Here is a 19,217-nt window from a genome sequence, read left to right on the forward strand (position 1 = left end):
TTTTCTTGCTCGGATATCTGGTTACACATTATTATCATTATCATCATCAATATGAGAATAATATGTTGTCTCATAGATAGAATCATATAAAACACGCCATGATTTTGTTGTTGTTGTTGCTGTTTGTTGTATTCTATCGAATTCAGTATCACTCTTTTTTTCCCCAAAAAACATCCATGTTCTGGTAATTTTCATCTTTTTTTGTTGTTGTTCCTGTTGTAAAATCATTTCCAAACAAATAAAAATCATTTTTTTGAAAACAAAAAAAAAATTTGAAAAAAACCTTATTTTTTTCTATGGAAAATATTGTTGTTGTTTCTACAAAACATTCAATTATAAACTAAACTAATAAAATTGATTTAGTTTTTTGTTGTTTGTTTTTTTCACATTTTTTCAAATGACTTAAAACAGAAATAGCTCCCATTAATAGATTATGTTTTTAATATTAATGAAAATTATCATAATAATAATGATGATGATGATCAGAGACAATGAAATAAATGAGGGAAAACAAATTTGTTTCCATCATTTTTTTCTGGCTAAATAGATATTATGAGGAAAACAATAACAACAGACAAACACATCAGATAGGAGAATAGATAGTTATAGGCAAAAAAAAATATTAGAGGAAAAAAATCAACTCAGATTTCAAAAGAAAAAAAGCGAGAGACTAAGTGCGAGAGAGAGAAAAAAAAAGCAAAAAGTTTCCAAGTGATAAATATTCATATTTCACCATAAAATAGAGAGAAAAACAATTGAGAAATATGAATAAGTAGAATCCAAATAGTCGAAATATGCACATGTGATATTCACTTCATCAAAAAAATTTGGACTCGTTCCTGGAACGATTCTCGAATGGGTACAGCGGTTGTTAAATCATTCGTTCCCCAGTCACAAAATACAAAAAATTCATCATCATGAACAGAAAAAAAGTTGAAAATCACTGGTTGTTTTTAGCTTTAGTTTTTGCCTTCTGTTGTATCGATTTTTTTCGGCATTTTTTTTGCAATTTTCTGGCGAAACTTTTTTCTAACAAAAAATATAATATTCCGCGCAATACAAAAGCACACAAGTGACCGAATAATTGAAAGAAAATCCTAAGCATCGTCTAAAGCAAGAAGAAAAAAAACGATGGATGTAAAGTAATGTTTTTTCCATTCTCGTGTTATTGATATTAGTTTATTTTTTTATTTTTTCTATTTCCACAACGGATTCTTCTTCTTTTTCTTTTTTTGTTCTTAGAATCGAAATAGAAAACAAATAAGACAAACAAATAAACAATATGGAAAAAATGAATAAAGAATCTTCCAACAAAATCGCCTGGATATTGTTATATGTTTGTTTGTATATTTTCGATGAAACAAATTCACAATATGTTGAATTTTTTCAACCGACATGCAGAGAGCATTTCCTGTGTATTTTATCAATCAATTCTAGTGAACAGAAAAAATGAACAATGTGTTTATAATGGGATTTGTCGACATTCGAAAAACAAACTAAGAATATCAAAATCACGATAGATTCTAAAATAAACAAGAACAAAACAGAAAAATTTTGTTTAGAAAAAAAAAAACATTGATTCTGGACATGTCAAAATCAATGTTTTCATCATCTTATCCAGGCATACATATCCAATGATGATGATGATTGAGGTCAAACATCAATTGATTGCCAGAGATATGTTTGGTTAGTTAAAATTTTTGCTAAGATTTCAAAATAGTTGAATATGAAAGCAATTTATAAACAAACATGAACTATGATGTTAGATATCCAATTTCCAAAGAAGAAAAAATAAACGTCCGATCATCTGAACATCATGGTTATGTAATCACACACAGAAAATGATGGCCAAGCGACCTCAACAACAACAACAGCAAAAATTCAATTTTTCTTTTCAATAACAAATCGAAACAAACACAAACATTTGCAATGGCGAAAAAAAATCAAAGCTAAAAATTTTTGGCAATTTTGTTTAGGGGCATAATTTTTGAAATTTCCGAAAAAGTTTTTGAAAAATTGGAAAACTAGAATTATGAATTTCAATTCTCTGGTCGATTATCAATGGATCGTTTCAAAAATTTTCTATATTCTTTCGGGCTTAGTCTGAGTTCGATTGATTCAAAGAAAATGAATCCATACAACTTCAGGCAACAGAAGAAAAAGAAAAGACCAATCATTTAGTGTAAAAATGATCGTTTTCGTTACAGAGATTAGATGAATTCAGTTTATCCAGTAAAATGAGCAGCATCTTGTTTATTCATTCAATCATTTACTTGATAATTACAAATCTTGATATAATCATTATTCGAAGAAATTGAAAAGAATGAATGCCATAATAGAATTAATAGGAAAAGCATAAAGAATGAATCTATTCATTGATTTCTGTTTTGTTTGGATCATCATAATCATCGAATAGGTTTTTTTCTAGAATGAATGAATGAAATGAAATGAATGATTTCAAAGTAAATTAATGATGTAAGTGTTTTTCAATTCATTTTTTGTTGTTTTTTTGTTGTTGTTTTTGAAAAGAAAATGAACAAAAGAAAACAAAAGTGTAAGACAGGAGTGAATCGCTCGAAATATCTCAATCAAATTCTAGAAAGAAAAAAAGATAGCAAATATTTTGCTTTAATTTATATCCAAAAAGAAATAATGAAAGGATAAATGTTTGGAGAAATGAATTAAACAAACAAAACAAAACAAAACGAGCGAAATGAATGACTGAATGAATCGTTCGTAGACATTTTCGATTACTGATTTTTAAAGTATTTCTTTTCATTTTCTGTTTTGGTCGATTGCTTCAGTTTCGTAAAACATGATTTTGTGTTTGTAAAAATAAATTAAATTTCAGAAAGATATCATTTTTTTTTTTCTGGTTGTTTGGTTGGATAGCTTTGGGCTATCTCCCATAGATCATTTAATATATAGTTGATGATGATAGATATGAAAACATTATTTAGTTTTTTAATATATTGAATTTTCTTCTTTTTTTTCTGGGACAAAAAGGACCCAGTGCAAAATAATTTTTTCATTCAGTTTCATAACGAAAAATTGAAGACTCGAACAAAAAAAAAGCCATTAAAAAATTGTAAAGATATAAGATTCTATGATGAAAAAATCAATGAAATTTTTTCCTTTTTTAGTTAAAAAGTCAAAAAACTTAACCAGGTTTTTTTTTCTGCTGTTGTTTTCGCTTTGTTTTCATTCCAGAGGTTTGCCATGACAAACTTTATCCTTAAAATCAATTTTATTGAACGACACAAAATGATAATCATAATGACAATCATGACTGATTGTTTTTTTTTTTGTTTTTGGTATCCTTTTGTGACCAAAAAACAAGCATCATCGTCAGGATTACGTTGATTTTATATTTGATAAAGAATCTCACTTTTTATAATATCTTTTGTCATTGTTGAAATGTGAAAAAAAATTATTAATTAAAGCTTGTATTTGCAGAAAATATATGATCTTTTCAACACCACAAAGGAATTTTTATGGTTAGCAAAAGAAAAAAAAAATCGATTCTAATATGGAATGTTATTCATTCATTCGATACCGAGAATCTATGTTGATGATTTTTTTGAATTTTATCATCATTATCACCGTATATACAAAGAGAAAAAGGAAAGTGAATGCAATTCAAATTCTTAGCAAATAAAATAATTTGATTAACAACAACAACAGCCATGTGTCAACATCATCACGATTCAGAAATCTTGAATTTTTGGGTTTCCTATTCCTCTTCTTTTTTTTGTCTATGCTATGAAAACAAACACTACAAAGAGAATTGCCGGCAAAATAAAGCTTGGACATTTAATTAATTCTATTGTTTCATCACAATGCTTATGTGAACTTTGGCTGTCGAGGGGACAAAAAAAAAGAATCTAGAGTTTTATTATGTGGTTCGTTGATGAGAAAAAAGTAGGAAGAAGAATATGATTATGTCATAGAATGAAGAAAAAAAAGGAACAACCATAGTTTGAAAATTTGATTTCATCAAGAATAAAATCAGGAATTTTTTTTTTTTGAACAATACGGTTGAATGAAAATCAACCGAAACAACGAACGAACGAACGACTCGAATATTGTTTGGATAAACATACACATCGACAAACACAAACAAGAGAAACTCAAATTAGTTAAATTAAATAGTATCACGCGATAATTTTCGTTTTTTTGGAAACAAAACTTGTGATTGGGATGCTATTATTGGTTAGAAGTTGAATAGCATAACTGAATCGAATAATTAATTCAAAACAAACAAATAGACAAAAATGAAAAACCAAAAAAGAAAGAATTGGGTTTGATGATTTTTTTTCGCTGATGATTCGGGAACATAAAGAATCATTCATGCTTAATGTGATCGAACAATGAACAAACAATAATGATTGTTGATGATGACAAACTTTTTTTTTTTTTGTTTCTGGCCACAGAAATGAAAAAAAACTTTGAATCGTCAATCATTTTGTTCAACGACAGAGAAAATAAAAATCAGCAAAATCACTAACTTTTAAATCAAATTCTAAATCTGTGCGAGTTTGTGTGTGGTAATTTTCAATGATGATGATATAATCAATCATTAACATTCTTCGATCATTGTCCATCCGTATATGATATGATATCGTCAATACAAATCTATATTAATTAACTTACATATCAAACCAACAAAAAAAAACTATTAGAGCTAATAGATAAATAAATAGATAGAGAAAAAAAAATCGAAAGTCTTAAGAATTTCAATCATATAATGATCATCATTGATGATCAAAAAAGATAATCAATTATCCAATAATATCTGCCATATGGGATTAACCGACTGTATGTTGGTTATTTTATTTCATTTCATTGATGATGTTGATGACCATTAGATATGTCTATAGATAATTAATGCCGATTCCAATCACACACACACAAACATACCTAATCAACATTTGTGAGTAGAAAAAAACCAATGACAGACAACAACGACAAAAACAACAGCAAAAACCACATCGAATGTTGGCTTACACAATGACTATGATAATGATAGCGAATATCATTAAATTTAGATAGAATCAAGGTGCACACACACAATGGCGTCATCATCATTATCAAAAAAAAAAAAAAAAAAATAATTTTTAATAACTTATCCAAACTATAAGAAAATTTTCCAAGGAAAAACAAAAAAATAAAATAAAAATAAAATAAATATAATCCTCCTGTTTTTTCATCTTTGTCTTCGTCGTTGTTGTTGTATAATTTTTAATGATCATCATTAAGGATATATATCCACTATCACCGATAGATATTTGACGTGATGATGATGAATCCACCCAAATGATTTTTTGGTGACCAACAAACGAATTAAGTAAGGGGAAAGAAAGAAAGAAAATCTCAATTATATCATGGCCATCTCTACACACATATGACATTGGAATTTCTGGTCAACACACGCACACACACACACGGATCTAGGAATTTTTTAGGAAGGAGACAAAATGAAATGAAATCAAAAAACACCTTTCAACAAAGTAAAATAAACAAACCAAAACCCAAACCGGGATTAACAATATGATCTAGATAAATGATACTAACATTTTTTTTAATATCGAAAATTGCAAGTGTCAAATTGTTATCCCCTTTTTTAACATTTGGTTATTATTATCCAGGGAAAACAATGTTTTTTTTTAAAAGAAAATACATTAGCCTTGATCTGGTGAAATAAGAAAAAAATCAAACTAAGATAATTAGAAACGGAAGATTCAACGAAGACGACAACAACAACCTAATAGAAGAAGAAAGAAAAAATAACCCGATCTATTATTATCTATGGCAACCAACCGACTAACCAACCCAGGACAAATAATGATGATGATGATGATAATCATGATAATAACGCCAAGAATGATATAGCCAATGAACATAGACAGACAGTAATACTTTTATCAGACAGAAAAAAATTGGTCATTCTTGTTGATGTCCACCAACAACAACAGCAAAAAAAACCATCATTATCATCAGCATGATTGTCATCAAAAAAATGATGATATTCAAATTGTATTATTAATATTCATAGCCAGTATTTTTTTTAATGCAGTAATGGTTAGTGTTGGATCAAAAAAAAAGGATTTGTATACTTGATATCAAGGTATAATTATCATCATTGTCTAGCATGTGTTTGTCAAGTGAGATAAATGAAAACAGGACAGCTTGAAATTTTTGTTTTCCTATTCAGAATGGTCAGGCGTCAATCGAATACAGCAACAAGATACCTTCTTTTTCGGTTCATCCATAATGATTATAACATTTACCGTTTTCAAATTTCAAATGACAATGTTATGTAAACATATGAATAACTTGAAATTTGATGGGTCGATTTGATAACCCCATCAATGTAACTATCATCATCATCATCATCATTAAATGGACAAACAAAACATACACAAAAAGAATCAAGTACAGTTGTTTTTTTCTTACTTTCTGGTTTTTAGACAATTTCTTTTGTCTATTTAACAACGATAACAATAAAGATAGAAATCAGAAGAAGAAGAAAAAACAAAAGGTCAAGTAAATTGCCTTAATAATAATGACCATCATCAAATGATGATGATATTAAACTTGAAAATAGAATGGGGTAGGTAGATATCATCATCAAAACAAACAAACAAAACAAAACAAAACAGAAAGACAAACAGAAAAAAACAGGACAACAGAATCATGATTGTTGTCAACAGGTAATAGTGATATAAAAAAAAACAACAGCCAAAAAAGAAATGATAAACATTGAGAAATTTTATGCTTTTAAAAAAAGAGTTGGAAACGGAAATTCCTAAGATAATCACTCAATAATAACCCGAATACAAATAATCAATGTTGCCTACACATACACAATCAAAAACAATGATAATGATGATGATTGAACCAGTGAAAGATCGTGTCGTAATACAGAAGTTCAAAAAAAAATAATTTTTTTTTTTTTTTTTTTTTTGAATTTTCAGATTGTCGTGACGCCCGATCAAATGTAAATAAATATGATGATGATGATGATACAAGTTTTTTTTGTTTAGATTGATACAAACAAACAAACAAACAAAATATACACATTTGTAATGTATATCCATATACAATTGATAATAAATGATCATTCATTTAGAAAATGATTAATAAAGAAAAAGAAGAAGAAGAAATAAACGAAACAAATCAAATTGGTCAGTACAATTATGGTTAATTAATCTTTAAAAAAAATCAGAGAGAAAGATGGCAAGCAAAACTAAACTAAACTAAATCAAACGATCAATCGATCGATAGGATGATATGATTTTTGTCTGAATAATTCTAATTCAAGATCTGTAACAAACAGACAAAAAAAAAAATGGCGTGAAATTACCGTGTTCATTGCCATTTTCTATGTCAATCTAATAATGTAGGATGATTTTTTGATGATTTTTGATGATGTTTAATGTTTATTATCATCATCATCATCATTATCAATAAATGGAATAATATTAGCATAATTTCTCATTCTTGCTATCATCATATTTATACGAAAAAGAGAGAGAAAGAGCAAAACAAAACATGTTCATTCAGAAAAATTTCAATCCAGATAAACAAACAAACAGAAGTATCCAGTTAGTTTTTTTTTTGAATTGTTTTTTTTTCTTTGCAATCGATTCGGGTTGTTCAATGAAAATGGCTATAATTTTCAATCGGAAATATTAAACGAATGGTTGATTGGGGGCAAACAAAACAAAAAAGTCTCCCATAAAAATGGACAAAAACAAACACAAACATCCAAACAATGATAAAACATGGCAGCAATAGAAAAATAAATAAAAAAACATTATACTCTGTATGCAAAGTTTTTTTTCGTTGATATAATAAAAATAAATTAACTGTTTTCGACACAACAGTATACTGATACAAAACAACGAAAACAGTGAAACAAAAATCAGGCCAAACATTCTGGAAATCCAAAAGAAAAAATTCAACACATCCAAATGGGCGAAATATCCAAATAGACCATTTAGATGTCGAGTCACATACTGTCATCATCAAAGATATTTATTTAATCCAAACAAAAAAGATCAAAGACCAAAACAGAGGAAATTTTTATTTTTGTTTTTGTTTATTGTTTTGTTTTGTTTTTTTTGCTTGGTGGCAATTATTACCATCGATTCTCATATCATTTTTATTGTTTTCTTATTATTGCCTTTTTTTCTGTTTTGTTTGTTTGTTTATTGAAGGTTGAATTGAATGAAAACTTAAATTGAATTGCATTCGTTGATTTTCACCGTTGTTGTTGTTGTTGTTGTTGTTGTTGTTGTTGTTGTTGTTGTTATCATGATTCTTGGAAACAAAAAAAGTTTCTTTTATGGTCACAAATGTGCAATGTTTTTAGGATTCAAACTTTTTCTTTGGGGGAGGGTGAAAAATGGATAGAGAGAAAGCAAAACAAACGAGAAAAAAAATCTAATCGATATTTAATCTATGATTTTCAATAATATTCAAATTCAATGAACGAGATTCAAATATTTTCATTGAATAAATAGTGGAATAATGGATGAAAAAACGACAGCAACAATAACGAAAAAGCAGACCGGCATCTTGAAGTTTGAAAAGAATTTGAAACAAAAAAAGAAATTTTTCATTTCATTCAATTTTCGATATAAAGAAATTGAAAACAATGTAATATTGATGAAAACGGAATTGAAACTATTTTTGTTTTCGTTTCGTTTTTTCAATTTTCATTCAATATTTGATACATTTTCCCATTGACATACAAAAAAAAAAATGAAAATGTTTGGTGTGAATGGACAGCCAAAAAAAACTTCATTCATTCGAAAATGATTAAATTGTGTCGAAGATGACAAAAAAGAAGAAAATGTCAAATTTGATGACAATTTTGTCGGTGAACAACAAAAAAAATGATAGTAATTTTCATTAAACACCGGCCTATTATGGACACACTCACAGGTGTGTGTGTTCGTTTGTGAAATGATACCATTCAATCATTTCATTTCGTTCAACGAAAAAATGAATCTTTTTGGTCATGGGATCTAGTTCAACAAATAAAAAACTGTTATTTCTTTTTTCCAGTATTTATTGCCATAACGAAAAACGGACAAGATAAACAAACAAACAAACAGACAATACGCAATGGAAAAAATTCATAAATACAATAAGATTTATGGACGACGAAACGAAAAAGAAAAATCTCAGACAATTAAATTTGATTATGATGATCATCATCATCATCCTTCCATCACTCATCATTATCATCAATTTTTTTCAAATTATTTTCAAATAACATTGAGATGCAAAACAAACCTTGAATTCAAAATTGAATGTGACAAAAAAAAAATTTCTGAAATTTTTTCTGCATCTTGGGCTTGAAATTTTATATTTTGAAAATTCCTTTTGGGGTGTGTTTCATCAGTGTTAATGTCAGTGTTTGTGTGTGGAGGATGATAAAATGATAGCGATGCCGGTCGGTCGATCGCTCGCACTAGGTTATGCTCATCGATCAAACGACAGTCATTCAATCTTTTTTCGTTTTTTGCATAGAATAAATGAATATTTATCATTCATTCATTCATTTGAATCTAAACTAATCGGATATAAGTTGTGTCTGTGTGTGCCATACATGCCACACACAAAAAACGAATGAAATTTTTGTGAACGAAAATCCAGATAAGCAAAAGAACGAAAAAAATGGGGAAAAAAAGAAAAAAAAAAGATCAAGATTTAGATGGATAGATTTTTTGGTAATTGTTTCGTTAGTTGCGTGTATGGTGTTTGTGAAAAAAAAACGAAAAAATTGAATGAATGAATGAAAATATAATGATGTAAAGTAAATTGAATATTTTTTTCATATAAATATAAAGAGGATATTTAGATTAATTTTATTCAATTTTGAGAATTTTTTTCTGGTTAATTGAGATATTTTATTTGAAATTGATAAGTAAAGTGAATGAAAAGAAGATAAAAGAATATGGAAAGAATCTACCTAAAAAATGGATAATATTGTTGTGATGCACCACCATCAACATCGATTGAATAGAAGAATATCTCAATCAATTCAGTTCAGTGTTTATCAATCATAAAACAATTGATACAATGAAATAAATGTTATGAGGTTTGTCTTAATATGAAAGAGAATATGATATGAATTTTTTTTTCTTTCCAAAACCATATTTGTTTGGTAATATTATTATTATTATTATTATTTACTTGTGAACAACTAAAAGAAGATTATGCTAAATGGATTCTCGTTCATTTCTTTTTTTCGTTGTTGTTGTTGTTGGTTCCTTATCAATTGAAAAGTAGAACTAAAAAGAAGTCCAAAGAATATTGAAATTGAAGGAACAATAATAATAAGAAGAAAGTAAAAGAAAAAGTGAATTGATAAGAAACAAATGGAAAAAAATGAAAATTCTTTCATGTCATCATCATTTGGGTATTATTATTATAATGACAAAACAAACATGAATAAAAAAACCAAAAGAAAAAACTATTTCGATATTGCATTTTATTCATTCAAATTTGTCTCTTATCGAAAACACTAATATGATGAGAGAGAAAGCAAGAAAATATTCAATAATTCATATTCAAATATTATTATTATGAATCAAAAGACTTTAGGGCAAATTTTTTTCCAGTCAATATGAATATAAGATAAGGATAAATATTCAATATATCAATCAAGCAAACAAAGATTTGTCCGAAAAGAATTTTCTTGTTTTATAATGGAAATTATTTTTGAAAACGAAGAAGAATTGAAATGTAGACCAGGTGTGTATTCATAGTATAACTATTTTATTTTCACATTAAAAAGAATGCAGATGAATGAAAAAATCAATGTGTAAATATATACCAAAAAAGTCAAATGTTTCGAATCGACCATACAGGCGGAATTGAATTGAAACGAACCAAGCATGACCATGGTCATATTTGATAGAATGATGATGATGATGATGATGAAGAATAAGGTCGAATGAACAAACACAAACGGATACACAAGCACACATAGAAATTCAGATAGACTAAACAGGTTCAACCAATTGAAATTCGAATGGTTGAATGGTCAAAAAAAAGCTTGAAAAAAACACACAGGTAAAAAAAGAAGAAGAAGAAGAAAATCTTGCATCTTGACAAATTCACAATAAAATTCTGGTTAGTGTTTTTTTCGGGCATGCATCGGCAAACATTCGACGAATAGAAAAAAAACCAGGAAAAAAAGTCAACAATATGAATCAATGAAAGAGAAAAGAAAGAATTGAAATTAACAAATTGAATTTCAAAGTTTTTGGAAAGCAAAAAAAAAAAACTGTATCATTATTTTGAAAGTTTTTTGATTCTTTTTTTTTCAAATTTTTCAATTTTTTTTGAATCATCATCAAGGGCAACAAACCCCAATAGAATCAACCGAAGATGTTTTATAGACCGATAACACACAAACAAACAAACAACAATAGACTCACATGGTTTGTTCAACATTTATTTCGATTCGTCCATTCATTCATCCATTTTGAATTTTGAATTTTTTGTTCAACATGAAATTCATGTTTTCACATTATTCAAAGTATATTTCTTCTTCGCTCTTTTTTTTCACCCTGCATTTCATTCTGTATGGAAACATTTTTACTCTTGGAAATCTAATTCGGACACACTTACACATCATACACACATCACACAACGGGAGACCAATGATAACTTGTCTTAAAGATTCATTCATTTTTTGGTCTATTGTGAAATTGGCATTCACACAGCAGAAAAACAAAACAGAAAAAACAAAACAAGCAAACCCATATTGGGCGAGTATTCTAATGTGTGTATGTGTGTACCATATGAATATACACACATTTCATTTGAAGTGAAACAAACAAAATATTTTCACTGATAATATTGTTGTATAAGGTTCCGAAATACCAACCGAACAACCTGCGATCATCATCATATATGCATTCATTTTTAATTTCAAAAGTAAAAAAAAATTCAAGATCATCATCAATGATGATGAGAAACAAAAAACAATAGCACCGAGAAATAAGCATATACAATGAGAATTTTTTTTTCTTTGAAAACATAAAACCTGTACACTTGAATAACTTTCGAAGCAAGAAACAAAGAGGGGAAGGTAAAATATTTTTCAGTCTATTTGAAAAAAATCAAGATTTTATCAAATAAAACACGTACCTGAATCAGCATAGATAATTCTGATGAAAAGACTGTTGAATAAAATTATTGAAATAAATAGATGATAACCATAGGGCACAATTGATTTGATAATAGATCTTTTTGAAGATTTTAACATTATCATTTTCGATGCTACTGATCGTTGTTGTTGTTGTTGTTGCTTGATCATGGCGTGATGACAGTTGTTGATGATAATGTTGTTGTCGTCGTCGTCGTTGTTAGCCATAATCATATCATTTAATCATTTGAATGTTGTGAAATGTGATAAGAGAATTTCACAGCAGATTTTTTTCTCTCTTTCTTTTTCTCTATCTATCTATCTCTCAATACAGAGAGAGAGATTCTCGATTTTTTTTCACTTCTTATCAATGTTGATACTTTTTGAATAAATGTGTGGTTTATGCTGGAAATTTTTTGATGAAAATATTGTGTGTGTGTAGGAGTTTGGTGAAATTATTAATATTATATTTAGATTCACTTAGCATACATCTATGTGACCTGATACTAAATATTTTAATTTTTCTGGGGTTTAATAAGGTAGGATGGTATTAAATATGGTAATAATAATGAGGATTTTCTTTCTGCAAAAAAAACAAAATTTTAATTTAAATTTAAATTTAAAAACAAAACACAAAACACATCAACACAGTCCGAAAAAAAGGAGAACCGGATAATCACATCACATCACACAAACGAATTAATAAAATGATAAAATCACATAATCCATGGCAGTAATCCAAAGTGAATTTTTTTGAAAAAAAAGTTTCATTTGATTCGGTTGAAATGGAACCATTGACGAAAATCATCATCAGCCATCATCACTTATGATGGTCAAGTTTTGTCATCATCATCTTTTTTCTATGTTTGTTTTATGATTTGATGAGAATGGTGACACCTGAAGATATTTATGAAGAAAACGATGACAATAAACGAGGCCGCTTTCTTTCCTTGGGAATTTTTTCAGGGTTTTAATATTTCTTCTTCTTCTTGGTTAATGATGATTATGATTATAAATTTTTTTTGATGATTATGAATATAATTAAAACAGAAATTAGATGAGAACGCACACAACACACAAACGATGTTTAATACCTGGGGAGAAAATGAAATAAAGCAAAAAGAAATTAATGAAAATTGACATTTTTGTAACCTGGAAATAATTGAAAACAAAAAACAGTAATTCAACTTTATCTATCTATCAAATATTGAGAACCAAAAGTCAAAATAAACAAATGAAAAAAGAGAAAAAGAGAAAGCAAAATCAAAATCAAATAAAAAGATTTTCAAAAAAAAAAACTTCCAGGTCAATAATGAAACAAAAATTGCACGAGGTTACGAGTGAAAAAAAAAATAAGAATCATTTTGTGTACGTATCGAAACAAACAATTCTGTTTTTTTTTTTGAAATAAAGGTTACAATTTAAATGGCTTTGGCAACATATAAATTCGTGATAATTGGTTTTTCTTCTTATTTGTTTCATTTCATTTCTCCCTATTATCAAATCCAATATGATGTAATTATTGATCAACTTTGATCAACAATCTTTTTTAGTTTTTAACTTGATTGATCAAGTGTGACCTTTTTTCTCTCTACAGTTTCGCTTATTGCCACACATCTTTTTGAATCTCAATCAAATTAATTTTTTTGTTTTGTTTTTAATCTCATAAATATCAACAGTAAATCACACACAGCACATAGTTTAATCTTTGATCATTAAACCGATCAATTGATCGATAATCGATCGATGGGAATCAAATTATTCAATATTTTTTTCTGTTTTTTTTGTTTTTCGTCATCCAAACATCATTGATAATGGCAGCCATTTATTATTGGTGACTTATCCAGCAATATAGCGATCAGAATGATCAAAATGATACTGGAAGGCGTTGGCAAATTGATTGATTTGATAAAGATTGGCCAAAAATTTGACCACAATTTAACACTTTTCATACATTATTAGGAAGGCGTTCTTAAAATGGTTTTATATAATGTCTATAATCAACAAAACAAATGTCTGTGTTTTATGGGTGTTTTGAAAATGACAAATTCAACAACAAAACCAAAAACTAAAAACAAAAGAAAGAAAGAAAGAAAATTATGGTCAAGATGTCATCCACCCATGCTTATGGTAAAGCTGCTACCACTCTCTCGTTGCATACATTATGATGGGTGACATTTTCTTTTTCCTTTCTTCATTTTTCTTATGTTTTACATAACCTGTTGTTGTCATCAAAGTTAGATAAAAAATTACCTGACTTCAAACAACAACAACAATGACAATCACATCATCTTATTATCTATTTTATATATCTCATTCAATTCAATCAAGTTTGCAACAAAAGCAAAAAAAAAGCAAGCAAAATAATAATTATTTTCATTTCTCTTCCTGCCTAGTAGTGTTTTATTGATTGTCGTCTTCGTCTTCGTTGTCGTCATTTTTTTTTCAAGAAAACTAGGCAAAAAAAAGAGTTTCACCAAATATTTCTTTTGGAAAGCCAGCAATGATATATTATGTAAATGTGAAAATTATTATTATTGTAGTTTAGATGCAGATATTGTATGGAAAACAAAACAAAAATATAATGAAAAAACCAGATACACACACTCGAACATATGCACTTTGAAAATATATATTAAATCGGACAGTGTGACGATGAATAATAACTAACGAACAACAAGTGGACATTTGAATTCTTCTACAAACACGCAATGTCTATAAATATCTTCACAAAAACAAAACAACAAAAAAAACAATTTCCATTTGTCACATGGACAGGATAGAGGAAAAGCAAAAAAACAACTGTATTCGAATCCATGGACAAAATGTCACATATGGTCTTTTGGAATTGAACAATTTTTTTTCGTTTTTTTTTTGATTTTCATATATTAAATTCACGGAAAAAAACATGAGCGAAAGTGATTATCATTTTTTTTGACCGTAAAATCCGTTGACAAAAAACAAAAAATGAATGATTCAAATGAATGAATGGCAAACATATGTGTGCATGTTTTTTATGGGTTTTCTCTTCGTTTGGTATGATCTTTATATATCGAAAGAATCATCCATGCAAAACCAGATATTATATTTATGCAAAAAAACTAAAAATGAAGCCATCTTGAAAACAATATATATTGTCGTTGTCATAGATGATAATCAGAGGGTAGATGATTCTTTTCTGTCTTCCTTACTTTTTTTTAAAAAAAACCCAAACAAGTGGTATCATCATCATTACATAATTGAGCTTAAAAGATGAAACAGAAAAATTGATGACTTTTTTCATCTTCACTCACAACTAGCAAATCATGTTACAATATGAAAATAATTTTTTTTTTTAAAGTTTTTAAAACAAAACAAAAAAATCTAAATACTAAAGCAATCATCATCATTATCATCATCGTTATTATTATCGTAATCATCATTGAAAGAATGTGCAAAGATGTGCGAACCATGATGTTTTAATTGCTCATTTCTTTATATTGCCAAGAATAATGTTACGATCATCATCGTCGTCGTAGTCGTCTTTGCTATTGTCTTTTTTGCGATGGATTGTTGAATGATGAAAAAAAGGGAGATTGAATGACAACAGCAACTAAGAAATAAATTTCACAATAACTTCTATGAATGATACAACAATGTATGTAGATGATGAGGATAATTGTTTTCTTTTTCTTCCAGATGAAACAAAAAAATGAAGCAAACACCAAAATTACAACAATAATCAGTCAGTCAGCCAGTTAGTTAATTTAAACATCTTCAACAACAAAAGCTTGAAACAAAAATCATTGAGTGTCCGTCAAACAAAATTGACAGAAAAAGATCGAAGCAAAAAAAATCATGAATATCAGGATAACTAGCTGATCAGATGATTTAATCAGAAAAACTTTCGTTTTGATTCGTCAATCATTTTTTCCTTTCATTCAAAACATTTCATTTAATTTCGTTTATCATCACATTTCATCATCATCATCAATATCATCATCATTATAAAAGAAAATATAATATCGGTCATATTGATCAACACGATATTAATATTATTATTATTTCAGACAAGATATTAGATCCGATATAAAACGGATCAAGATTGAAGGTTTTATTTCTTTCTTGTTTCAATATCGATTGTTCGCCTTCACTAAATTTGATTCGATTTTTGTAAAAAATGGACAATTATTTGGCAACGTTGTTGTTATTGTCGGTCATTTTGATGACAATTGAAAATTTCTCCCTTCGTGTAGCCCCCTTTTATTCAATGATGAGATGGACATTGATAAACAATTCATTCAACAATAACAATAACAACGGAAAAAAATTCATGTATGTCAAACCGAAAGTGATTTAAAATCAATTTCTAATATATAAAAGACGTTATATCGTTATTATCAGCAACGAATATCATTGATGATGATGACAACCAAAATCGAGAAAGAGAGAGAAAAAGAAAAATATCAAACCACACAACACAAAATTCCAATCGGATTTAATAGTAACCAAGTGAACAAAAAATCGAAAGAAAGAAAGTAAATATAATCAACTCATATTGGACACTACAATGATAATAATAATATTAAAAACAGTTTTGCTGACAGTTGCAGAATTTTTCTTCTGAATACAAATATACAGTTGATAAAAAAAAATAGGTTCCAGAATACACATTGGATGATGTCATTTGATGAAAATACCATCATCATCATCATCACCACTGCCAACACACATAATCTGATAGAATGTGATAACCAGAAATGACAGCTAGAATTATTAGTTGACGACAACAACAACAACGGACCGACTTCAGCATCAACTATTATCATTAACTTTTTTTTTCAAAGGGAAATGATATAGGAGGTAGATGAGAAGTTTATCATTAGTTTTTTATTTTATTCACAGTCAAAATCATCAACATCATCAAAGATGGCTTGAGTTGTCAAGCGAAGAATTTTATTTTGTTGTTGTTGTTGTTTTTTTTTCTCGTAGAGAATACCATATATTCAAGCTCGAAAAAGCAAAAAGCATTACGATTCAATGATTTTTCAAGTCGATTCAATCGGGCTGTTGTCACTTTAGCTGCTTTGAAAAAAGCCCAGAAAAAAACTTTTGTTTTTTTCCTATTCGTCAATTGATTTATGCAAATGGCAATAGGATAGGATATTTATCATCAAAATGATATATCCAAATTTAAAAAAAAAACAAAACACCAAAAAAAAGGTAACACCATGGTAACGCGAACAAAAAAAAACTCACTTAAAATCGATTATCACCATCATCATCATCGAAAATTTCAAAAAAAACAACAACAGCGGGAATAGCAGATGTCAAATATATTATGAATTTTTTTTTTTTTTTTTTTGGAAAATTTTATTCACCAGAAACGAAACATATATACACACGACAAACACGCAAACACCGGCAATGATAATGGTGGAAGTGAAATGAAAGGTAGATAATTATAATCGTTTATTATGGTCGATGATGAATAATGGGCCATAATTTCCACAATCATCATCATCATCATTTCAGCAGGCCATGATGATCATTGAATTTCCACCAAAACAGGAGAAAAACAAGTAGCAGTATTGTAAGAAAATCAATTTTTCTGACGATACAATTCATTCATTCATTCATCATAATGATCACCACTATTTAAAAAATATTGATCGATGTCGGAAAGAAGGAAAAAACATTGCACATTCATTTATTTTAAATTGTCATCATTTGACAATTCGTCGTGATCATCGTGAAGAATCGTATAAGTTCATAGACACACACACCATATACACATTTAACCATTGATTAGATCTTTCCCATCAGATCAACCAGTGTGAATGTTGTTGTTTTCTTTTCTTTATCATCATTTTTCAAATTGAATTACCCGATTTCATTGACATTGTATGGATGAATGTTTTCTTTGAATGTGGACACACACACGCTTAAATTGAATTTGATGCTGAAGTTCATTCAATTCAATTCAATTCAGTTCAAATTTACAAAAATCAAACGTAACGATGATTTTGGGAGACAGATGAACACTGAACAAGTGCAAAACAGATACTGACTGACTCTAAGAGAGGATATACAAAATGAATTTCGGTTTGCATGACTGCCAGTCATGAACATACATAGAGAGAGAGAGACAGACAGGATTGGATTCAAAATTCAGCTACTACTTTGCAGCAACTTGAATATATTATCAAATTTTTGAATCTTATTGTTATAAATGCTGCTAGTATACACAAACAGATATATAATAATGATAATAATAATTCTCTTTTTGATTCAGATAGAATTTATGGATGCTAGGAGCATTTCTTTTTGTTGATTCTGATCATTGTTCGGGATTGATAATCGGATGCATACCCCTTCGATCGAACAGTTAAGAATTGATAAAATAGAGAAAAATACCTGACCTTTTTTCCGAAAGTGGAAATGATATGCATACTTAAGAATCAAACGAAAAAAATAGAGAATTCAAATAAAGGATAAAAGAATAATGAAATATCCAAAAACAAAAAATTCCATATTGTACACACATATAAGTCCTGTTTATGGTTCATTAACTTTTTTGGCCATTATTCATCATCATCATCAGAAACAAAAAATGAACAAGGGGTCAAATAGATAACAACGAAAACTACTACAAGCAATGTGTGATTTGCATCGAGAATAAACCAAAGATCGAACCAATCGAGATCAATTGAAGCATTGATTTTTTTCCTTCGTTTTTTTTCTGTTGGTTAGGTTTGTTCACTATGCTGTTCAAATGATGCAATTAGGTCAGAAAGATGATGATGATGATGTTTGTAGAAAACTATGGGTAAAGATAGATCAAAAAAAAAATTTAAGTATGTTTTTAGTGGAAACGAGAAAATTTAAACTAAGTAATGGACAAACAGACAATGATAATTCTGTATGCTCGAATCATCATCATTCACATCGTTGATAATGATTGCCATCATGATGATGATGATCGAATTGGCAATGGCCAACAACAAAAAAAAAAACGGTAATTGCACTATGAACATAGACAAGTGTTAAACAAATAGACCATCAT

General features: G+C 28.3%; 1 protein-coding gene across 7 annotated transcripts in view; it reads right to left on the minus strand.

The window, feature by feature from the left end:
- Positions 1 to 19,217, minus strand: part of LOC113794025 (hemicentin-1-like) — a 62,479-nt gene that overhangs the window by 39,813 nt on the left and 3,449 nt on the right. For 5 of the 7 annotated variants that reach the window (XM_075824222.1, XM_075824219.1, XM_027344109.2 and 2 more), the window contains exon 2: positions 12,175 to 13,266. In XM_075824222.1, coding sequence (XP_075680337.1) covers positions 12,175 to 12,406 — 232 coding nt within the window. In that variant the 5' untranslated portion in view covers positions 12,407 to 13,266. Of the gene's footprint in view, positions 1 to 12,174; positions 13,267 to 17,410; positions 17,515 to 18,038; positions 18,231 to 19,217 lie in introns of those variants that run through there. The other 2 variants (XM_075824217.1, XM_075824213.1) reach the window with 2 other exon arrangements.

Source organism: Dermatophagoides pteronyssinus, unplaced genomic scaffold, assembly GCF_027571235.1.
Source record: "Dermatophagoides pteronyssinus isolate colony J.1.1.1.1 unplaced genomic scaffold, Derpt_VIB-CSIC_2022.12 sq0001, whole genome shotgun sequence".
NCBI classification, from domain to species: domain Eukaryota; kingdom Metazoa; phylum Arthropoda; class Arachnida; order Sarcoptiformes; family Pyroglyphidae; genus Dermatophagoides; species Dermatophagoides pteronyssinus.